Below are 25,246 nucleotides of genomic sequence, written 5' to 3'. Positions count from 1 at the left end.
TAAATCTTCAATTTTTACAGTATTTCAATCAAACTACTTCAATATTTTTCCAGAGAAAAACGCCGCTCGGCCTAAGGCTATGCCTTCATTATATTACATTATGTGTCTCGACGTTAAACACCACCATTAAACTGGAACGAGTCGTTTTGAGAGAAATTCACGGTAGTCACATAGCTAAACTTAGCTTAGCATCGCTAACAGACCGATAATGCTTCTCCACTGTTTGAAAAATGCTCCCATAAACACTGGACATAGAACTGATCAACTATAGATAGCTCTAAACGCTTACCTGTTATTTGGGTTGTTCACAAATCTTAAAACAAACTCGCTTATATTTATCAACTATCCATTGCTGTCATAATAAACTTTGGAAACTAGACTTCGGCGCTTTCTAGTGACATCACACCCCGTGTTACCACGTAACCAATCACGGCGCGTAATGACAAACGCTGAGAAACGTTCGACCAATCATATCGGTTATTTATTTTTATTTATTTATTTAATTCAGTTCCAACCACACAACCAAAAATCATTGCAAAAGAAAACATAACAAACGTAACAATACCCCTGAATGAAAGGGGGTAGAAAGAAGCTAATTTATATTATCTACCCCTTTTTAAGATTAATTTACAAATTAAATAATAATCACATTATTAACATTACAATCAGAATGTCTAAAAATGGAAAAGAAAAATATACAGTAAAAGTATACATGTGGTTTCACTGTTACATCAGGTCGTATTTCTGAATCATATTAATTTTAACTGCCTTTTTAAATATATTTCTTGATTTAGCTTCTTTAATTTCCTTGTTCAGATTATTCCATAAACTGACTCCCTTGATAGATATGCAACGTTTCTTCAGTTTGGTTCTGAATCTTGGTTTGTTAAATATCTCTGTTCCTTTTAAGTTGTACTGGCTTTCTCTTTTTTTCAAATTTGTTCTGGATGTTGGTAGTATTTTTTGTGAGCCTTAAACATTGTCTGGAGGTTGAGGTACATCCGCACTTACTCTGTCAGCTGTAGGTCCAGTGTTGTGGAAAGTAACTTTGACAAGTTACTTTTTTAGTTACTTTATACAGGTGCTTTATGCAGTTACTTCATTAGCAGCTTTATGCAATTACTTTATTAGAATCTGCAGAAAACTTGCATCTAATAAGTAATGTAACTAATAAGGTAACGAGTAATCTAACTTGGTTACTCGTAAAATTGAGCAATCAGAAAAGTAACTCATCAGCAAAGTAACTATTAGTTACTTTGCTGAGTACTAAATCTTAAAAATAACCAAATTAGATTATGAGTAACTTTATTAATTACATTCAGCAGCTGCCGACAAGGTGTCCGCAGCTGCTAATGAAGTAAATGTAAGTAGTAACTGTAAAATATAACTGTATAGACTAACTAATGAAGTAACTTTCCAAAGTTACTTTCCCCAACACTGTGTAGGTCCATTTACTTTTTTTTATTCTGAGGACTCATTCAAATTAAATGTTATATTTTCACATTCATTGAAAGCAGTTATTTCTTTTCATTCAGTTCAATTCATTTATATAGCACCAAATGATAACATAAGTCTCCCCAAGGCTCTTCAGTTAAGGTCTACTCCCTCAGGTGGCTTTACGATGTAGGAAGAAACCTCATGAAGCTGACATTGTGAGCATTATAGGACGGGGTCACAGGTAAACTAATACAAACAACCCCTTACAACGTGGCAACTGCCAGTTCATTTGATAATTTCTGCCACTGGGAACGGGACAGACTTGTTAAAATATTTGTGTGATCAAGGTATTCCCATGGTCAGAAAGAAAAATTAGTTAGTTGTGCTTCCTTATGGCTCAGCAATTCAACATCCTAGTCAGTAGAGGTGGGCGGATCGATCCTAATATCGATACCAACGCTGGTATTGATACTGAACGATCCTCATGTAAAAAGATCGATACTCAAGCTTTTTTTCTCTCCCGCACGCACTGACTGCTGCGCACAGATTCATCAAAGACTACTCTCTGTCTGTAAGAGCAGCGCCCCTGCTCATACTACCTGTCTGTGTCCTTGGACAAGACTCCTATTCTGCATTGTCTCAGTCCATCCAGCCTCAGCTGGGGAAGTAACATGCGTTGGACTGGCAACCAGTCCAGGGGGAGTCGTAGACTGTTATCTGTTTAACACTGTTATGGTTAGAGGTCCAGACAGTACCAGACCGGTACAGGCTATGGACCCAAATGCTGGGAGCAAGAAACAGAGTGGTTTGCAAAAGAAAAGATATTTATTGATAAGGACAAAATAATAGTGCTGCACTGGGGATGCTTACAGAGTGGAGAATTAGCCTGCTCCTGGTGGTGAAAATAGGGAGCTGCAGTTTCCCGAGCCAGTCTTGAAGGAGAACCGAAAGCTTGGATTCTGGGACCAGGAGGGACGCACGGAGCCGAAACCAAGAACTGAGGGAACAAAGAAACAAGTGGTGAGTGATAGCACTCGTAACACTAGAAGCCTTAATGATTCACAGTTCACCGAAGGCTTAAAAATAGAATTGTTCACAGTTCTGGGAATGATCTTCTCCTTTTAGAAAATAAGGTTTACTGTTCAGAAAGAGTTCATAGTTGTTTCCAGAGGTCTGAGGTTAAATGGTGCATGTTTGTGATGCAGTTCCAATTAAGCACGACTTGATGGCAGGACTCTTAATTGTTCAACATCAGAGTTAATACAGTTCTTAGGAAGAGTTCTTGGAACCGTTCTTTATCATAGCACACTCACAGACAGGAACAAGTGAGAACAGAATTCCACTGACACAAGAAGGAACTTAATTGGCATGAAGCAGAGCCGTGCTCTGAGCTGAGAGCTGTAGAGTCCCAAAGTGACGTTGCTGTGCAGGTAGCCGGGAGCCAGCAACCAGGGTAGCGTGGGAGCAACTCAGGAAAGTGTCTGGAACACCAGGAAAGACAGTTTGCTCTAATACTGGAATTAGAGAGTTGGCCAGGTTACCTTGAGTCTAGCTGTGGGAAGCTCCGACATCTTAGGTGCTTGGAAGCAGCAGGAAGACGCGGTCAAGGTCACAGAGAGGAAATCAACTCGGTCCTCAGATCATGGATCTCCAGGTCATGGACCAGTCTGGATCATGGAAGCATTTGGAAGAATCTGGCACTGCTGATCTAAAAGTCTGAGTTTAAATAGTGTGTCTCTAATCAGCTGTTCATTCACAGCAGGTGTGTGGCTGAGGTGAGTGGTGAGGCACAACAGGAATAAAACATAACATAGGGTGCCATCCCGTAGTTTTCCCCCGAAAAGTAACACAAGACAGTCAGGTTAAAGACAGAATAAAACTAGGGATCAGGGAGAACCACAACAAATGCTACTGAATTTGGAAAGAAGCACCTGCACCCAGGGGCATCGGACTGGGGGGGGTTAAAGGGTACTACGTACCCAAGGCCCAGAGCATGGGGGGGCACAAAAAACCGGCCTTAAATACATTTTTGTGTTACATGTTATTAATGTCCATACAATTCATGTTGTAAAATAATATAATTAGAATGAATGTATAAATGTTGCAAAACATAATTCTGCTCTAACAATAATATTGAAAGATCTCTGAGGGCCCTTCCCAACCCTGCACAGTTGTACAATGGTTTAGCACAGGCACACAGGCGGCACCTTACGCGTAGCCAAGGGTGGGCCTGGATGGGCCTGGTCCCGGCCACTTGTCAGCCAGGCCCGTCCCATCCAATGAGAAGGCTGAGTCAACACTCGACAGTCTCCTGTTGCCTCACTGTATTCTTATGATATGGTATTGCATTAGCACTGAGCAACAATTAATAAATTTTGTCAAAAAAATCTGATTCATCTTCTGTGATTTTTATTAATTCATTTTCAGAGTACAGTGGTCCCTCGCTATAACGCAGTTCACCTTTCGGGGCCTCGAAGTTTCGCGGATTGTTTTAGTGCAATTTTGAATGCTTTTTTTTTAACGGCGCATTGTGTTCTGTGTCCTTATCAGGCGGGCCGTTCGCGGCATTGGTCGGCATCACTGCGATTGCTCTCACTGCCTCCGATGCGCTTTCTGCGGGCTCGGTAAATGCAGCAGCGGGCGACCTCCTCCTGTCTGCTGTGCAGAATTGCGCCAAATCTGGCAACAGGTCCAGAGATACACTCACTGTTTTGATCCAGATGTTGATCGCAGCCGCAGAGCTCCGTGGCCACCGAGAGAGGACTTGGATTCTTTGCGGGTCCTGCATCCGTACCTCCGGAGGCAGTGAGCGAAGGGAGAGCTGCGCATTGTGTTCTGCGTGTGTCTGTTTATAATCTTCTCACCCAGAAGAAAAAAGAGAGTGTTTACACAGGAGAGAAAAGTGAGAAAATGTTAATGCCTGTTTGAGAAAAGTGTATAAAGTGTGTAGTGAGGGGTTTTACAGCCTTAAAACATCTATAATAATTGTAAAAACTAACGCTGACTACTTCGCCGGATTTCGTTTATCGCGGGTTATTTTTGAACATAACTCCCGCGATAAACGAGGGAGCACATTTTTCCTCAAATAAATAGTCTTCTGCGGGCCCTCATCACAATGCCAATAACAACATGCACTGTCGAACGGCTGTTTTCTACTGTTAAATGGATAAAAACGTCCACCAGAACATCCATGTTGACTCACAGACTGAATGCACTCTCTGTGCTTTCCCTTGAAAGAAAACTGACTGAATCATTGGACTATGATGACGTGATAAGAGAGTTCAACAAAAAACCCCGTCGTCTCCTGCTGTAGCATACATTAAAAGGATTCGTCAAATGTAAGTGTGAGACCATTAATTACTTTTTTCTTCTAAATAGGCCTAATTGTTAATATTATATTGCAACTGCCACGAATCATGTTGGTGTCCGTTCTGATGGTTTTTAATTTGGCCGCCGAGCCATGGTTTCCATTGTTTATCAATTTCATAATTTGGCCGCCGAGCCAACCTGTTTTCATGTTGCGGATATATTTTGAATTTTTATTTTAAAGGACTTTACATGACTAAGCGTTGCGTTGCTGCTTGCATTGTCCATGGGGTGCTTGTGTCTGACACTTTGCGTCTGTGTAACTGTGCACACAGCGTCTGTGCAGTTGGCTGAGATGTGTTCATCATTAAACTTGGAATTCCCTTACCAAAAAATAGTACTGATAAGTATATAAAAAGTAAACTAGAAGTATACTTGAAACATACTTGCATATACTACTTTTTGGTAAGGGTTCATTTTTGAAACAATGCCTTATTTAAATACCTATTGACGTTTTGGGTTTAGGCCGAGCCAAGCAGGCTACCAGACTTGCACTGAATGTGTGTGTGTGTGTGTGTGTGTGTGTGTGTGTGTGTGTGTGTGTGTGTGTGTGTGTGTGTGTGTGTGTGTGTGTGTGTGTGTGGCGCTGCATTATCCATGAAGAGTACTTGTGTCTGACGTGTTGCATCTGTGTGCTCACTTTGCCAGTGCTGTAGACTAAGTGATAACGTTGCTTGTGATGTCCAAACGAGGCACACTTTTTCAAACGGTGTATTATAATACCTACACCTTACCTACAACCCCAAAGGTTGGGCCCGTCTGATTTTTTTCTGGGCCCACCCGTTTTATGATTTCTGCCTACGCCCCTGGGCGGCACGCTACCACACACACATCCCAAATGGGATCTGACAGCATGAGGAGAGGTGTTTAGTGGAGCTGAAATAAGACATGACTTTTCTAAAAACAATCAAAGTCCAGATTTCAAAAAAGAAGAGAAAAAAGGACAGGGAAAGAAAACTAAATTAGCAAAAACAGCTGCTAACCAAATTCTTTGAGAAGAGAGGTGAGCTCAAAAACTAGCTTAATATGCACGCAGGAAACTTGCTAATATCAGCACTGAGGACATATAAACTTCACAGTTTAAAAGGGAAAGATACGATAAACTCACACCGGTTTTGATGGTGAAATAACTAAAACCTAATCTGAATGAATGGCAACAAGCAGCCGCAGCTCTGCTCATCTCTCCTCTCTCCCCAGGGGACACACAGTCAATGCGGGAGGGAGGAAGGGAGGGAGGGGGACATGGAGAAGCGTGCGCGGCTGCTGCTGTGAGGACTCACATGACAGGAGCAGGGCAGCTTGCTTCTGTCGCAAGAAAATCAAGTGTCTTGACCCAATCTCCTTGACTTGCCACTGGCTGTTAGCAGCAAATTAATTACGCAAATGCTAAAAATAACGTGTGCATTTAGCGCTATACCTTTCATTATATATGTGCAGATTTGGAAAAGTGTGTTTTATTACAATGACAGAAAAAAACATGCATTAGCCTGCCTATCTTCTGTGGGATATAATATGACTACATTCCAGTTGCACACACACAAACAGGTTAAACGTTTTACAATAAATAAAATGTATTATCAGAATGTAATATTAACATTATGAACCCCGTGGCCTTTAGTTTCAGACAAAACAGCAGGTGCTGGTCCAGGTGCTGGTCCCTCATCTTATCCAAGCAACAATGAGGATGTTAGTGAAGATGAGCTTATGGAGCCACTTTACAAGCAAATGATTTAACTAAAAGTAATTGAATTTTAGTAACCTTTACAACATTTTTTCCTGTTTTGTGTATTTGTTTTATGTCGAGCTAATATTAGGATTAATAGGACAATAAATGGTGTGTCTTATAGTCACAGGAACTGAGGGACAGATAGAAGATGACTATACGAACTATACAAAATTACAGAGAATTACAAAGTGTGCAGAATAAGAATAGGGCTATGAATTAACCTTTTGCCTTATTTTTTAACAAACAAAAATATATTGCATTGATTTATTCAGTCTAATATTGGTAGGAAATAAAAGGAATTACCTTCTTTTTTCAAATACAGGGTTATAAAATATGCTATTTTTTATTATGACATTATTTGAGTTTCCTGAATGACATTAATTATAAGATGAATAATCTGTTCTTTAATGTTTTGATTGTAGAATATTGTATTATGTATTTTTTTTCCTTCACAATGGGAATTACACACCGTTAAGCCATGAATTACACTTACTTTTACTTATTACTTATTTTGGAAAATTGTGTTAAATGAGATATTTTACTGTTTCTGTAGATCTTACATCTCTAACCCTAAACCTAACTTGTAGTCAAGTCAACATTGGGGTATATGTTTGTTAAAATGCACAGGAATGTACCAAGTTGGACCATTTTTCTAGAAAATGGTGCAATTTGGTCCCCCCCAGACCCCCAAACTCAATATTGCTCCCCAAACTTTAAAAAGGGTTTTGACTCCCAGGTATGATCTACATGATTTAGGCCTAGTGCAAGCTAAAACTCAACCATGCAAAGCGAAAGTCATACATCAACAACATCCAGAAACACTGCCGCCTTCTCTGGGCCTGAACTCATTTGAAATGGACAGACACAAAGTGGAAAAGTGTGCTGTGGTCTGATGAGTCCATGTTTCAAATTGTTTTTGGAAATCATGGGTGTGTGTCCTCCGGACAAAAGAGGAAAAAGACCGTCCAGATTGTTACCAGCGCAAAGTTCAAAAGCCAGCATCTGTGATGGTATGGGGGTGTGTTAGTGCCCATGGCATGGGCACTAACACATCTGTGATGGCACCATCAATGCTGAAAGGTACATCCAGGTTTTGGAGCAACACATGCTGCCATCCAAGCAACATCTTTTTCAGGGACGTCCCTGCTTATTTCAGCAAGACAATGCCAAGCCACATTCTGCATGTGTTACAACAGCATGACTTTGTAGTAAAAGAGTGCAGGTACTAGACTGGCCTGCCTGCAGTCCAGACCTGTCACCCATTGAAAATGTGTGGCGCATTATGAAGCGCAAAATACGACAACGGAGACCCCAGACTGTTGAACAACTGAAGTCTTACATCAAGCAAAAATGGGAAAAAAAAATCCACCTCCAAAGTTTCAACAATTAGTGTCCTCAGTTCCCAAACGCTTATTGAGTGTTGTTAGAAGGAAAGGTGATTTAACACAGTGGTAAACATACTACTGTCCCAGCTTTTTTGAAACATGTTGCAGGCATTCATTTCAAAATGAGCAAATATTTGGACAAAAACAATAACATTTATCAGTTTGAACATTAAATATCTTGTCTTTGTGGTGTATTCAATTGAATATAGGTTGAAGAGGAAATCATTGTATTCTGTTTTTATTTACATTTTACACAGCGTCCCAACTTCGCTGGAATTAGGGTCGTACGTCAGAATGATCTAGGGATGAAACAGAATTCAAGAAATTCTTTGAAAAATTGGCAAAACCTAAATGTCTGCTATCTCTTGATGATCATGATATACTCGACGCCCCCTTGCAGCTCTTTGAGATTAAAGAAGCAATACAATCAATGAGCAGCGGCAAATCACCGGGACCAGGTAAGTATCTGGTTGAATAACAAAACCCAAAAATCTGACCTCACACAAACGGTAAGCCTTGGAGGGAGGCCAAAGTAGTGACTTGTAATGACTTGATCACACTGGCTTGTCTTTTTGCTGTCTGGTGATTGCAATGATCCCTTTGTGTCGTTTTCTCCCATTTCAATTTACTGTGAAAATCTGAAGGCCCTTTAATCAACTGATCAGAAATGTAGGAAAGACAACACTGCAGCGGTTACAGATCCAGATCCATCACTGCTCTAATGATAGGCCATGTGGATTCTGGAAGCTTTGTCCAAAGAGTTTCTGAGCCAGATGGGAAAGACCTGAGCTGGACAGGCAGAGAGGAAGCTGCAGAAGGAAAAATGAATCATCCAGGGGTCAGTGGAAACCAGATCTCCCATTGGTCTGGCATTCATCTTGGAACATCCTCTTGAAATATTGAAAAGAGTGTCTGAGCTTGTTGATGGGAGCACAAGACGAAATGGGATTTTTGTTCTGGTTACCAAAACTAATCAGAAAAACAGGCTGCTGGTGGCTCTGCAGTATTTTGATTCCATTAGTACAAGCCTCTGGGCATCACAGGCACATTCTGTACTGACACAGTGCCAGACGACACAAAGAACAGCACGTTATGCAATTTTTGTCTTCCTGTATGCAATTTTTCATCACACTAGTGTAACGGTCGCCAACAGGTGCTGTGCAGTGAATAAATATTCGTCCCTGACATCAAAACAACATTCTCACAACAGACAGTAGAGGCCTTCAGGTTCAGGTTTAACCTTCTTATTAGAGCAGCCACTGGATGTCTGGTACTACGCCTCTTTGAAGGATCCTTGAGTACTCCTGGAAAGACTATGTCAAATGAACTGTTACTAAGGGAGGCTCAAACGAGGACTATCACTTGCATCATTTTATTAGGAAACGGAGCGGGCTGCGGCCTCAACTTTACCTAAATTCTGGGTCTTTTAGTGAAGTTTAGGGCTAGTGGCCGGCGATCACCTTAGTATTTCTTGTTTTTCTTGTTGATTAATGCTGACAAATTATACAGTATTTCTTGTCTTTCTGATGCCTGATTCTGTTTTTTTCTCTCTGTTTAAAGTGCAGCTCCATACAGAGATGGGAGTTGTATTTGTGTTGGCGACCCTCCTGTCCTGTGCACCAACAGCATTTCTTGTATATTAGTCCGTGAATTGTTCTGTAATTTATGTTTGTAGCATGGCCCAAGCAGCGGGTCACCCCTTTGAGTCTGGTCTGCTTGAGGTTTCTTCCTCAGAGGGAGTTTTTCCTTACCAGTGTCGCTCTGGGGGTTGGTAAGGTTAGACCTTACCTGTGTGAAGCGCCTTGAGGCAACTCTGTTGTGATTTGGTGCTATATAAATGAAAATAAATTGAAATTGAAAAAATCATGAGAGAATGTCTTGAGGATGATGTTTGGCCATGTGGTACTTCTCTGGACAGCGTCGAGCACACAGGTGCCTCAGTGTTGAGGACCCCAGTGGCTGGAAATGGCCAGAAAAAGAAGCCAATGTTTCACCTGATTGTGGCAGATAGTTACTTTCAAAAAATAGGGATGGATTGATTGACTGCCAGCGTGGTTTTGATCCTGTAGAGTGCTGTGGCACGTGATGGCACAACACCCAAGTAGGCTGAGTCAATCATCATGGGCCTTGTGTACAAAACGTGCTTACACAGCTGGTATGGCTCGGCTCAAGGTAGACTGGCACACTCTTGAGCGATCAGCCAGCTACTGCTGGAATGCCCCTGTTACCAGAATGCCCAGTGTGGTCAGTACCTGTGTGGGCACAGACAACCCCGGCTCCTCACCATATTGTGCTCTGGACCGGCCACAGTTCTGCCCACAACTCCAGTAAACGCTGGCCTTGGTAATCGAAATTGGCTTATGAGCCAATTATTGTCAAGTAAATCCTCATGTTTCCTGAATACACGCTCACGTCGGATTGCACCATTTGCAGTGTCCTCTAACAACACTAACGCAGCCACTGTTTTACGCATCACTTTGCGTGTGCTTTTATATCCACCCATATAATTGCAAAGGTATGGGTGTGTTACTTGTTCATCAGTGTGTCACTGATGTGCACATCACTCTGATGACTTCATGTTTTCACACTATTAACGGTTCCCAGCCTCATCTCTAAGTGTTAGCAGTGAAACAATAGCTGCAGAAAAGTGCGTACGCTAGTCAGGACTTTTGCGTGACACACCGCACACTTCTACGGTCATTTCACTTTTAATACATCTGAACATTAGCGTGGAGACGGATGTACGCCATGTTTTTGTGCGTACACAGCCTTTGTACATGAGGCCCCAGAAGTCTATTTTATGCAAATATAGAGTGTGGCGACATGGCGATTGCTAATCAGAGTGAATAGGCAGTGTGACATCAGCTGGCTGCTCGCCCAAACAAAATAATCCAGGATGGTGGAATACGCTCTGAAACAGCTGTGTTTCTGTATAATCGAATCTGTTTCTCATATATTTTGCAAAAGTTAGCGAGAAATAAATGTCTAATTCTAAAAATGCTGTTTTTGTTGCCAGATAATGTTTCTGAAGGGATTTACAAGACATTTTACAGAGATGTTAGTGTGCACGTCCTGGGGATGGCCATCGAGCGACAAAACCAACTGCTTTTCTCCATCATTTGTAGCTAATGTTGCTGTAGGGTTAACCTCTCTCACACAGATGACATTATTATGTGGGGGCGCAAGTTAAAAGGGCGATCCAAGGCCCGACTGAACCCAGCCTAAAATAACTAGAAGCAGTTCCAAAGAAACAAGTTTATTAATCACCCTGTCGTGCTGTACATAAACGTCAAAATAAAATACATCTGGTGGTGGCTAAACAGGCGGCGCGTTCTCTCTGCATCTGGACTGACCGGAGCCCGAACGTTCAGGACTCAGGATCTCCGCTGACACCCCCCCCCAGGTGGCCTTTCCCGGACTATACTCTGTGAGGAGGAAACAAAGGTGATATCCTTCAATATAAATATCAGAAACTATTACAGGCTTACTTATCAGCAACACGTTCAGTTTGATGTCAGCGTTATTTAAAAGAACAGCTGCTCGCAGCCGGTGGAGGATTATCGCTCCGCACGCCACTGCCACGAGGAGCAAACAAGACACTGACTTTTAGTATTTAAATTTAGCTACGCACAATTGCCCTATTATTTTCATAGATAAACATTCAAAGAAAGTCACCTCTGACGTGTGCTGACAGCATTTGCCTCTCACCCTCGTCCTCCTTCACAGACGTACGGTCAGGCTCTGGAGCGACCCTCAGCGTCCCCAAACGGTCGACACAACGTTGTTTTGAGCTGTGAAAAGTTGAATTCTCCGGCAGCCAGCACTCATCACCGCTGGCTTAAATGCAGCTCCTCATTTCTCTATTGACACCAGCTGAAAGTCCTTACTCTGCACGTGAATGCCACAGGTGCAGCAAATCCTTGTATCAGAGGTGAGAGACTCTTCTGCAACACAATTTACCCAGAGAACAGTCCCAAACCACCTGGAAAGGAAAACAAACACACAAACACCAACACAATATCCAACCCCGCCCCCCAACACACAACAGACATGGGTGTGTCACACAGATCAGGCTGAGTGGGCGTGTCACACCGAGTGGACTGGAATCAGATACGGATTTCCATACGTCACTTTAAATTTTTGTTTTTAGCGTGGGTGTTATGTGTTGGACGCAGCTCGGAGAACCGACCAGCGTTTGAAGGACCCAGTATGAAATAAGCAGAGCACGGTACAAAGGCTAACTGAATTTAATACATAACAGTGACACAAAAAAATGACAAAAGAAAGTGCGGTCTGGCGTGGTGCGCTCCCAGCAGCGCTAACGGTCCGGAGCCAGAAGCTGTTCGGACCCAAGGACCCCGCCGACACCCCCCAGGTGGCCGCAACAAACCGAGTCTGTGAAAGAAGGAACCATTATGTGAGTCCACACTCTACACACAGAGAGAACACTTAAAGGTGTACAAACAGCAAACACTTCCTGGCTTGATTACTAATCAGCTTCCCAACCTGCAGGCATGGAACATCCAGTTCACAAAACTCCACTGCAGTGGAAGCCGATACATGACTAACATACAGCTCAATATAAAAAGGTGTGAGGGACACCACATTTACTGACTGTATAAATGTTAGTCACAAAATCTAACGTACCTCAGGAAGTGTGCTGACGAGCGTGAGACCTCACCCCCTCCTCTTTCACAGACCGTGCATCAAACCCTGGACGTTCTCTGCATCCACTGATGATGAGATGGCTCCCGAGACGACGATCTCACCCGTCTGGTCACAAGGTCGAGTCTCTGGCAAATACACACTGTATACTCCAGTCTTAAATGCCACCATGTTCCAATCCATTTAGATGCACCTCAGCTGTGAGTCCTGACGAGCCGCAGGTGATCAGGGTGAGGTCCTGATAACCTCAGCAACACAGCCACTCAGTCCCAAATGCAAGCCACCTGGAAGGAAAAACAAAAGACAGAAACAAAAAGGCAGCCAGGCCCCCCAGCCATACAACAGTGGGAGGTTGTGCAAGCAGTGACGGGACTGTTTGATTTTGAGGCGTTTAACATGAAATTCAAAACGTAGATCAAACTTGATTTTCCCTTTGACTGTGGGGAGGAGCTGTGACTCGATGAGTATCCTAATCCTGTTTACATGGGATCATGTTCACCTTGTGTCTGTCTACAGAACACCAAGGCAATGCCAGACAGCAAGAGACACAAAGGCTCCAGATAAGAGTGGAATTCCTCAACAGTATATGTGGCCTCTGTGGACGATCATTTGTTTTTAACCTGAGTAACATCTCCATTTGCAGTGATGAATGGTATACGAGGGCTGTCAATAAAGTATAGGTCCTTTTTATTTTTTTCAAAAACTATATGGATTTCATTCATATGTTTTTACGTCAGACATGCTTGAACCCTCGTGCGCATGCGTGAGTTTTTCCACGCCTGTCGGTGACGTCATTCGCCTGTGAGCACTCCTTGTGGGAGGAGTCGTCCAGCCCCTCGTCGGAATTCCTTTGTCTGAGAAGTTGCTGAGAGACTGGCGCTTTGTTTGATCAAACTTTTTTCTAAACCTGTGAGGCACATTGAAGTGGACACGGTTCGAAAAATTAAGCTGGTTTCTGGTGAAAATTTTAACTGCTGATGAGAGATTTTGAGGTGATACTGTCGCTTTAAGGACTTCCCACGCAGTGGGACGTCGTGCAGCGCTCTCAGGCGCCGTCGTCAGCTTGTTTCAAGCTGAAAACCTCCACATTTCGGGCTCTATTGATCCAGGACGTCGTGAGAGAACAGAGAAGTTTCAGAAGAAGTCGGTTTCAGCATTTTATCCGGATATTCCACTGTTAAAGGAGATTTTTTTAATGAAAGACGTGCGGACGGATTGCAGTGTCGGCTCACAGCCGCCGCGACGCTCCGCCACAGGAAAAACACCTCAGTTGGAAGCCTTAAGGACAAGTTGGAACATGTCCAGCTGTTAAACAATTTCTCAGATACTCACTCAACTGAAAGCCATCAAAAGCCAACTGGATTTTACAAATGGTTATCAACACGGAGGTGTTTTTCCTGTGCCGCCGCACCGCACTGGCTGCATCCCGACGCGCGGACCCGTCCGCACGTCTTTCATTAAAAAAATCTCCTTTAATGACATCACCGACAGGCGTGGAAAAACTCACGCATGCGCACGAGGGTTCATGCATGTCTGACGTAAAAACATATGAATGAAATCCATATAGTTTTTGAAAAAAATAAAAAGGACCTATACTTTATTGACAGACCTTGTACTTCAGTTACACAAATAAATAATGTGCACGAGAGCAGGACTGAAACCACAAAAATTCACCAAGGTCTAACAGTCCGCAAGGTTCACGTCTCTGCCAGATCTGTTTCACAGTGGTTCAAATCTGTTATACATATGTTGTAATCAAACTTCACCCATGTTTTAGATTTTGAGTTATTGGAAAAAAAAAAAGAGAATCAAGCGCTCTCTCCTGCTGTGTTTAAGAAACTCTCATCCAGATACAAATTACCACCAAAATGTAATGAGTTGTGTTCTCCTCAAATGTCTTTATTTCCATCAGGTTTGATCAAAGTTGACTGATTAATTTTCAAGCCATAATGCTGACATACTGTAACTCCACAGCTGCACTAACTGTAATACCCTATTCAAATACAACTACTCCTGCTGCTTCAAACTTTGCTTTGTTTAACATACAAAAAAGGGTTTTATTAGACTTTTATTCAAATAAAAATCTTTAACTCGTGAACATCTCGTATCTCCTGCTGGTGATGACCCTATGCAGAAAGGAGAACTCAGAATTACAGGTATAGACGGGGAATTGTCATATTTTATTCATTGCAAAGATACTATTTCTGTCTGTCTTGAATGTGAATTAAACGTAGCACAGTTTAGTGTGATGTCTTTTTAGACACTAACACACAGTGCATTAGCGTTCTGGACCTGCTCTTGGTGCCAAAATGCAGATCTGGTGGCAGCAGTTGTTTTGCTTCAAGACATACAGAAGGTGATGCGTGTTTTGAGAGAAGATTTTTTTTTTTTTTTTTAGATCGCCCTGGGTCCCCCAATCCCTCAAATTCATCACAGTTTTGGCTGGTTTTGATTGAAAAAATATTTGAATCATATCAACTAAGGTATCATAGTAAAAGGACATTTCACTGAGTGCATTCTTTGAAAACTGCACCAAAATATATGCAGCATTAAGCATGCTAGGGCTGAAAACATGGGATTGACAGCTGAATGATTCCTGCTTCCATCTTCAGAATCATTGCACAATATTCCAGAGGGAAAAAATATGGAAATCGTTATAAAACTGACCTCTCTTTTGGCTTTTTTTTTTTTTTTTTTGGTCATGTTTAATTTCTGCAGCAGTGTTTCTCTTTCAAGTTGCATTTCCTCAAGGTCAGTGTATGTTTTAGTGATGGTAAAATTCTTACTTCTTTTCCTTATTGCATCGTTTACACTCATTGAGGGTAAAGAGAGGTTTCACATTCACAGAATATGTGCTGAAAAATGCAAAAATGAAACCACATCAAAGATTAAATGTGTTCCTGGGATATCAAACATGCACAACAGACAAGAAAATTCAGGATATTTGCACAAGTACTTTGTACACAACCTTAGACTACGACTTTCCTTATTCAAAGACTCTCTAATCGGGAACCTTGAAGCAGCTCATAGCTCAATTACATTTTACTAAGTCCCTTTGGCTGCTCCTTTGTTTTCACTTGGGGTCACCACAGCAGATCTAAAGTGGGTCTGCATATTGACTTTGCACAAGTTTTACGCCAGATGCCCTTCCTGATGCAACTTCACATTACATGGAGAAATGTGGCAGGGTGAGGTTTGAACCATGAACCTTCTGCACTGAAACCAAGTGCACTAACTACTTGTCGGCTCAATTACTTTTTACTCTGATGCTATATTTTAATCAGTGGTCTACTGTGTCTCAGAAACCTTTTAGTCTCACTACAAAAAAGGCCTAACTGTGCTTCCTTAAAAATGTTACAGTTTTAATCATTCTGGAATGACAGGAGCAAGTTAAGAAAAAGTGGGAATCAACCTAACACTGGCATTTTGAATATGACACCTGTGTCAGAAATCCAAACTGGCTGAGTGAAGAGATGGGTTCCATTTCTTTGTTTTGGTTGTTTTTGTTGTTTTCCACTGGGTCACTCTAAGCACATCTAAACTCATCAGATCTCAGATGTGAAGCAGAGTAGGTCCTGATCGGTACGTGGCTGGGGAGACCACTTGGGAAAACCAGGAGCGGATAGTATTAGTGTAGAACTGGAGTTGTGTCAGGAAGAGGATCCAGTATATAACTTGTAGCTCATCCCAGTGCAGATCTATCCCACAGTGGGGCAACTGAAAGAAAACAAATGTGACTTAAGCACATAAAATCAACTTGCAATACAGACTTTTGAAATCTACCTTGATTTAAGATTTCACACTTGATGCATGGTTAAACATATGAATTTATCTATTTTAAAATCGATGTTAGATTTAGACATTTGGCTGCAATGTAAGTGAGTGATCAGTTTGCACCTTACTGTTGCATCTCCAGGTACACAGCTTCATGATGAAGTGATATAGAGGACCATTTTCTTCCAAAGACATGTAATATTTCAGCTGCAGTGTGCTAGAAGGCACATGGGAAACCTGAGCATAGATATGATCTGTTTTCCTGTTTTACAATCCTCCTCTGCCGCACTTGCACCATTCCCAGTTTCTCCACTCACATCCACAGAAGCCTACAATTCTTTCAGAGCTGTCATGGGTGTCTTTGTGGCTTCCTTCACTAGTTTCCTTCCAGCATGGCCACTCAGTTTTTGAGAACCATACAGTACCACAGTGTTTGTATTTAATAATGATTGGTGTAAATGAGGGCAGCACGGTGGCTTAGTGGTTAGCACTGTTGCTCCACAGCAAGAAGGTCATGGGTTCGATTCCCAGCTCTGGCCTTTCTGTGAGGAGTTTGCATGTTCTCTCCATGTTTGTGTGGGTTCCCTCCGGGTGCTCCGGCTTCCTCCCACATCCAAAGACATGCAGGTCAGGTGGATTGGAAACTTTAAATTGTCTGTGGCTGTGCATGCAGGTGTGAATGCGTTTATCTATTTTTGGCTCTGCGACAGACTGGCGTTCTCTCCAGGGTGTATCCCGCCTTACACTCTATGACTGCTGGGATAGACTGCACCCCCCCACCCCCCCACCCCTGTGACTCTTAATTAATGTAAGGGGTTGAAGATGAGTGAGTGAGTGGTGTAAATGAAGTCAAAGAAGTATTTGGTGACTTAAGAAAACTATCTGTAAAAGTCCTGAACTATTCCTCATTTTTAGAATAAATTGCCTCCATCCCATCGTTTTTAATGTGTTGCAGGCAACATCTTGGGTTCACACTGTCTCCAATGAAACAGATGTTAAAGTAAATGTGAGGATCACTGCCCTTTGTGTTTATTTATTAATTTATTTTGCATTTTCCATATCAACCCAACTTTTTCTGATTTGGGATTGTACTAAAATATAAAAACACATTGGCGTGATACCTCTGTACATTACTCTATATTTTTCTTGGTCTGTCTGATGTGATTATTTTGCCTGTTGAGTTGAGTATTGGTTGATTGGTTTGTAAAGAGGCGGTTCTGGACAAAATGACAGCTCACTAAAGGTGTGCAACTTAGGTCTCATGCCACGTGGTTGTCCAGGAAATGCACTCTCATGCACAAATGGGTTTTCAAGCGAGATCACGCAGCTGTCCAGTTGTTGTCGTGAATGGCAACGCTGATGGAGGCACATATATGTTTGTGTTTGTTAACATGGCAAAGATTTTTCTAGAAAGGTCCCTGACGTGTGTGCAAAGCAAAGAAAGTACAATGAGCTAAACCTCAGGTGTCTTTGTGCATGTTGCACATATGTGCAGGATGAAGGGTGAGGTAGATATGTTAGTATGTGAGAAGAGAGAGTGGGGAGATTCTGCTAATTTCTAAAAAGAACATAAGAACATACCCCCCCCCCCCCCCCACTTGCTGTCTCCCTCCCTGCCACCTCCCTCTCTTTCCTCCTTTCTCTCTCTCTGAGTCCCAGCCCCTGAAGGTGTCATAACTGTGCTCTCTCTGTCTCCCTCGCTCTCTCACTCACTCTCTATCACCGCCTTTCAGATCTTTAAAAGCTGGATCTTTGCTGTGTCTCTCTCGATCTCCATTTGTCTCCTCTGGCACTGCAGGGGACTCAACCGGCAAAGAATCAAGGAAAGGTAGAAAAGAGACAAGAAGAAGACTGTGGAAAGGAGAGATAAAGGGAAAGACACAGGGAAAGGGAGAGAGAAGACTATACATCCAGAAATAGCATCAGCCACATTTAACTGATAGAGAGTGACAGTGTGCAGAACCTGAGACCTGGACAGAAGATGCCTATCCTTTCTAACTTAACAGCCGTTGTCTTGTTGCTGATTGCTCACTGCGGATCTTGGACCGGAGCAAACCGCTTGGGCCCCTTCAAGGTCTGTCCTTCCTGCAAGGACCCGCTGGGGGCAGGTCGGCCCACCAGGGACCATAATGCTGCAGGCAGCACCTTGGTGCTGGCCCAGGGAGAGCCCTGTGGTGTGTACACCCTAAGCTGTGCCAAGGGACTCCGCTGCGTGCCCCCACCACGGGAGCACAGCCCCCTGCAGGCTCTGTTGCAGGGAAGGGGCATTTGTGCCAAGCACAGCAGAACTAGTCCCACTGAGAGGCCCCACCCCACAGGTAAGAACGCACACATACATGCATGAACATACAGGTGCACACGGACACATGCATGGACACTGCAGGTAGCTTGACGTGCCCAGGGGCAAACTGCTGGAATATCTACGGGAGCAGAACTGCATGTGCACGCTGTTTCTTGCGATGGTGTAAATGACATATGATGCTGTGCCACGCAGCAGCCAAAGCAAAGGCCAATTCCTGCACATTTAGCTTGTGACATTTAAAGTGAATGTGTTTAGTGCACCGTAAATGAATGCGCAGACCTCTAGCATCCAGTTCTGCAGTGCTTCTCCAGTCACTGTGATAACAATGTCATTTGAGGGTCTGTTGCAAAAAAAAAAAAAAAAAAAAAAAAAAAAATACTGCAATATGTCATGAAAAAGCTAACACAAGGAGGTTACTTTGGAAAGGAACTAAGAACATTTTACAGCCTGAACACAGAGGTGCACGGAGCTGCAGTTGTATCATTTGTGCAGTGTCATAGATTCGTCCGTCTCGCCCCCAGTGTGCATGACAGCAATTTTTTCCTGTAAATCAGCTCGTCTCTGGAAAATTCAGAATGAATGTGAAACTGTCACCTGCAGCCTGATCCAGATGATTTTTTTAATTGCAGTGATCTCCATCTGCTGTTCAAACTAAGACACTGCGATTCTTTATGTGTACAGGGAAAAAGTGGAGAAATTATGTCTCTCTCTCAGAATGACCATTTACAAAGAGATGGCATGTGGCTGATTGCATAGTAACACATTTATACACATTTAACAATGTGTGCTTGTTGGTGTTGCTGGTCTGTGATGCTTAAATATAACTTGTGTCATTTCTATCAGGTCCCCATCCCTCACACAGTGGAGACATAGAAAAAGTAAGTTCTTTATCTTACATTAAGATGTGTTCTGTGTTACGTGAAGGATTTTATATCGATTACATGCAGATCTTATGTGAAGAAAGTGAGCTGCGATGCATGATGTGCTGTTTGGAGCGTTGCAGTGGCATCTCTGAGGCCGTGCGTTATGGTGCATGAATGTGTGCTGCTATGCGGCAGAACTAATTGAGCATGATATGAATCAGGAAAGTTTAAAATCGGCCACTGCCGGCAGATGATGTTTGAGCTGCTTGATGGTGAGCACACGTGTATATATATATATATATATATATATATATATATATATATATATATAAAAGGGGCACAAAAACGCACAGTCACTTCCAACCATCAGCTGACCTGAAAAGAAAAAGGCTTGTGTAATGATGTGGTTATATAATGTTAATACGTGACATCTGATAAATGTATATTATTCTGCTTCTGGCATCATTGCTGCATGATGTGGTGAATCGTTGGAGGTTCACAGTGGCAATCAAAGAGGATTCACACAATCACCTTGGGGATGATAGCATCTGTGCTCGCTAGATTAGGACAGGTTGTGTGTGTGTGTGTGTGTGTGTGTGTGTGTGTGTGTGTGTGTGTGTGTGTGTGTGTGTGTGTGTGTGTGTGTGTGTGTGTGTGTGTGTGTGTGTGTGTGTGTGTGTGTGTGTGTGTGTGTCTTCAGGCACCCTGCCGCAAGCTGCTCAATAGTGTCCTGAGGGGTCTGGAGCTGGTCATCTTCCAGTCTGACCGTGACATCTATATACCAAACTGTGACACACGTGGATTCTACAGGAAAAAGCAGGTAGGCTGCTGCTGTCAGCTTAGCTTGTTCTTAGTAAACACAGAAAAATACTGATTACAAAATATAACACTGTTTATTATCAGTGCAACCACACATTACTCACATTCTAGTGCTCATGATAACTTGAACAGAATTCATTGGATTTTCACCACATATGAACTGGACATTGCAAAAGTGCATCTCAGATCATTTTGAATCAGCATGGTGACTTCCCATGAAGACCCTCTAAGGACCGCCTACTTTACTGAACACTGTACTGATTCTTTTACCCGTGATAACTTGAACAAAATTAACAAAATTTCCATCACATTTGAACTGGTCATACCAATTAAATTTAAGCGTGATTGAGTTTCACCAAGGCCCTCTAAGGTCCGCCCACTTTTTTCCAGCTCCCCTGGAATAAGAGGGTACAGAAAGTGAATGAATGAATTTGGAATAAATTAACCAAATTCTCACCACATTTCTACTGGATGCACCAAATAAATTAATCTCAGTCAGGTTTGAATTTGAGTGTGACTGAGTTTCACCAAGGCCCTCTAAGGACCACCCACTTTATTGATTCTTGTTTATCTCCCAAAGCGATCAAGCCAACACTCGGTTGAATGCTGCAGTGTAAATTACAGGCAGAGAACACTCGGTGCACAAGTGCGTGTTATTATTTGTTAAAATTTAAGCTGTAAATGTCTTTGCTGCACTGACCCACAGTTCCACTCAGACAGAGCTGCAATCAACTGCAGCTTTCTGTTCAGTGCAGTCACAGATTTGTGTGAGAATAACTGACACGTCTCTCAGCTGGTGGCTCAGAGAATCAGTCCTGCTCTTCCATAACCATTTTTCTTGCCACCTTTCTCTCTGTTAATCTCCTCTGTCTCTCCCTTGGAAAATCTCGCTGTCTGTCCTTTAATCTTGCGCAGTGCCGCTCCTCTAAGGGGATGCAACGTGGCCATTGCTGGTGCGTGGATGAGCTCGGCGTGCCCGTGCCCTCAAGTGCTACTGAAAATGGTACCTTACCTTGTGATGGGGCGTGAGGGGTGAGTGTGTCCTACTGCTCTGAGCCTGGAGGAAGAGGAAGAGGAGCAGGAGCACAGGGAGAGGGGCTTCAGCATGTGCTAGACACTGCCTGGACAGGAGGTAGCAGGGATAAACCACTTCCTATGGAAAACACACCACCGTTTAACATCAATGTCCTCTGTAGAACCTACGCACAGTCCAGCAGCAACAACAACATCTGCCTGAATGTTCAACAGTTGCAGCAGCGTCCTCTGCATCGTCTGGTGACACGCTACATGCTCACATTAACGCTCCGTCCAACTGCCTCAGTCATCCTAGCCGTGTTCTTCCCGATGATTTCTGTTTGTCCCTGGCTCTTGTCCTAGCTTTCTGCTAGATTTTCTTTGACTTTTTACTTTAGAATAGCTGACACTGCCTGTGTTTGTTCTGATCTCAGTAGGCTGAAATACTGTTACGCAGGTGACGTGACACAAATATTTGACAAATGTGTCTCCCTCACCGTCCTCTCTCCCTCTCTCCAAAGATACACTGACATCAATCCAGCTAATTGACACTTTTTTTTTTTATTTCTCTCAAATAATTTATTTTTCACTTTGTTCCATAAAGCCTTGCTTGAATTCTGCAGTCAGGCCCGTAATTAATTAGACAGTGACATTACCTTTGTGTCTGTATATGACTGCAATGGAGTTGAAATGACACAGCCAGGAGGTTCTTATAGAGTCAAATTGCAGACTTAATTAGATTAGATAGAACTATATTAATCCCTTAGGAAGACTCCCTTGGGGAAATTGAGGTTCCAGCAGCATTGTATAGCAGTACACAGGGTAAGAAGCACACAGAGTATCAAAAGTAAAAATAAAAAACAATTTGCAAAATGCAAATACAAATATAAATATAAATATCAGAAGCACTGGTTTACTGGCTACTACTGTTCCTCTCATTCTCATTCCCATCCTCTGTCTTCCTGTTACTCCTCCTCCCTGACTGAGGAGTTGTACAGTCTGATGGACTGAGGGACAAAGGAGTTTTTCAGTCTGTTGGTTCTGCACTTGGGAAGGATCAGTCTGTGGCTGAAGAGGCTCCTCTGGTTGGTGATGACGGTGTGCAGAGGATGACTGACGTCGTTCATAATGTCCAAATGTTTGTCCAGTGTTCTCTTCTCTGTCACTGTCATCAGAGACAGTGACAGCAAGTGGAAAAAAAAAATGACAAGGAATTCCAGACATTTTATACACAGTCCCTCCACTTTCACAGCACATAATTAATTAGATAAAGTAAATATAGTTATTATTAATACAAATTATCAAGTCAGGATGGATACATGAACTTTCCCAAGTCACTGAATATGTCTTGGATTTGATTTACATGAATTACGTAAACACTATAATACTGTATGGTAAATCTGGTCGGAGTAGGCACTACTCAAAAACTGAGTGACCATGGAAGAAAGACTAATGAGGGAAGCCACCAAGATAACCCTAAACGAGTCATATGCTTCTGTGGCTGTAACTTTAGAAACCGGGTGTAGTGCATCTTTTATCTGTTGCATGAGCAGTTAAACGGCATCACAGTAGACTGGCAAAGAGAAAGGTAAATTTTAGCAACATTTTGCCAAAAGGCACATGGGAGGCCCAAAACTAAATCTGATCTGTTTAATTGTATGAAAATCCTTTTCAGTTCTGGTGATGCAACAGACAAAAGTTTCACTACATCCAGTTTGTCCTGTCAAAACCACAGAACCCTACAGTTCATTCAGAGTCCTCTGGGTGTCTTGTGGATTCCTTCATCATTCTAGTCCAGACAGATTTATCATCCAGTACCATACGGTTTATATTTCTTATTGATTGATGTAAATGAAGTCCAAGACATATTCAGTGACTTGAAAATGTTCATGTATCCATTCTCTGATGTGTCTAAAGAAAATTAGGTGTAAAAGTGATGATTTGTATTAAAAATGATCCTTATCTTTAGAGTGTCCAATTACTTATGATCTCCGAAATGGGGGAACTGTTTAGAAAAACGGTTTTAATTCTAAATCGTTAGTGATATTTGTTCAAGCCCTTGAATTTAAGCTCAAAAGGTCTGTACTAGAAACACATCATTATTGTTTCATTTCAATTCTGTTGTGGGTATGCACAGGTAAAAATGAGGAAAAAGTGTGTAACTGTCCAAAAACTTATGGACCTGCCTGCGTATCTTACATTATCTTATATATGTCAAGTCAGAAAAAAGTAATCATAAAGATATGATGCGGGATGCTTCTGTTCATTTTATTGGTCAACATGGCGTTCTGGCTGCTTATTAGTTAATTGTTTGTACATATGTTGGAATTTTGTGGTTGTGTGTGTGTTCTGAAGTGGCAGACAAAAAGCTTACGGCTGTTACCCTTTTCAAAAAGTTGTAAGGCATATTTTTATACACATCAATATAATATTTTATATATGAATTGTTGGTTTATTTAATGAATTATAGTACAATGCCATGTATTTTTATATTGTCAGCAGTTTCTTATTTAAATACAGAGATTATTTTATTTCATGTTAGGGGAAGTGTAGTGCTTTAGGGGCACTTTTAGGGCTCATCACCTTCACAAACTCATCACATTCATCAGAGCTCCTCAACTGCTGTACACCTTATGGTTATATCTCATATTTTTTAAAATTACTTGTTATTTATGCTATTTTATGTGAAATTGGGAATGTCTGTGTCACTCTTTTGTTTTACTGTGGCACATCTATATAAAGTCTGAATTCAGTAGAGGAAGAAAAAAAATGACCAAATTTGTAACTGTTACAGTACGTCTTTCCAAAATCGTTGCAAAAGTCACGAAATTGTGTGCTATTAAAGTGTGAATTTATCTATTTCTGACCAACCTTGTTGTGCAAATGTGTGTGCCGTGATTATAGGTCCATGCACAAAGGACCTGTAAAATGTACAAATATTAACATAAACACAATGATAATAAGGTGGAGAAGAATAAAAACATATATTAATATAAAATGTGTGCAAATGTGTTGTTATTTTGAGAAATAATAAGGGTAGATATTTTAACCATGCTGGGCAGCACGGTGGATTAGCGGTTAGCACTGTTGACTCACATTAAAAAGGTCATGGGGTCGATTCCCACCTGCAGCCTTCTTGTGTGTTTGCGTGTTCTCCCTATGTTTGTGTGGGTTTCCTCCAGGTGCTCCGGCTTCCTCCCACATCCAAGGACATGCAGGTTAGGTGGACTGGAAAATTTATATTCTCTGTAGGTGAGTGTGAATGTGTTTGTCTATATGTGGCCCTACGCCAGGCTGGCATCCTGTCCATGGTGTACCCAGCCTCGCCCTATGACTGCTGGGATAGGCTCCAGCTTCCCCTCCGTGACCCTTATATAGAAAATGGATGGATGGATTTTAACGACGCTGCTGTTAATGCCATGATGGAGCAGTAAGAATGACGATGGCCATGTTTGCAATGTTTATGAAGACAAAACAATGATGGAAATGACCATTTTATGTAAGGATGAGCCTCATTAATGAGATTCAGCAAGTCCTTATTTGACACTCCTGCAGAGACGTGAGTCCTTGGTTACTTTTTTTTTAACAAAAACATGAGTTTCCTGTGTGTCTCTTTTGAAATTTGCAGCACACAGATCTGTGTGTGGAATGATTTATGCTATGTAGAGATCCTCTCTGCAGTCAGAGCAACATTAACCACTTGCCAGCAGTCAAATTAATTTGCAAATAAGAGCACATTAGACTCATGCTGCTTTTCTGCCATTATGAGGCACATAAAGGATCATTTGCTCCAGTTTCCCCACAGAGGCATTCAATACATGCCTGTTTCCAAGGTAACTATATAGAATACCCAGTTTGTTCATGCATAATATAAAACAAAGGTCTTGCAGAAAAA

General features: G+C 42.1%; 2 protein-coding genes and 1 long non-coding RNA gene across 3 annotated transcripts in view; 2 read left to right on the top strand and 1 right to left on the bottom strand.

The window, feature by feature from the left end:
- spryd3 (SPRY domain containing 3) overlaps positions 1 to 411 on the bottom strand; it is a 342,952-nt gene extending 342,541 nt beyond the window's left edge. The window contains exon 1 of the mRNA XM_034172025.1: positions 290 to 411. The gene's annotated coding sequence lies outside the window, so the exon portion shown is untranslated. The remainder of the gene's footprint in view (positions 1 to 289) is intronic.
- A 3,047-nt stretch (positions 412 to 3,458) lies between these two features.
- LOC117512068 lies at positions 3,459 to 24,589 on the top strand. The gene is made up of 4 exons (XR_004561199.1): positions 3,459 to 3,486; positions 5,409 to 5,413; positions 16,817 to 16,864; positions 24,457 to 24,589. It is a non-coding gene; the product is annotated as an uncharacterized LOC117512068 (long non-coding RNA).
- Positions 18,026 to 21,926, top strand: igfbp6b (insulin-like growth factor binding protein 6b). Its single transcript, XM_034172023.1, has 4 exons — positions 18,026 to 18,671; positions 19,499 to 19,533; positions 20,219 to 20,338; positions 21,253 to 21,926. The coding sequence occupies exons 1-4, from the start codon at positions 18,335 to 18,337 to the stop codon at positions 21,364 to 21,366; spliced, it is 606 nt and encodes a 201-aa protein (XP_034027914.1). The 5' UTR covers positions 18,026 to 18,334; the 3' UTR covers positions 21,367 to 21,926.
- Positions 24,590 to 25,246: the final 657 nt, after the last annotated feature.

This window comes from Thalassophryne amazonica, chromosome 6 (genome assembly GCF_902500255.1).
Source record: "Thalassophryne amazonica chromosome 6, fThaAma1.1, whole genome shotgun sequence".
Taxonomy (NCBI): Eukaryota; Metazoa; Chordata; class Actinopteri; order Batrachoidiformes; family Batrachoididae; genus Thalassophryne; species Thalassophryne amazonica.
The sequence above is the reverse complement of the archived record's forward strand: the minus strand, read 5'-3'. Positions and strand labels throughout refer to the sequence as shown.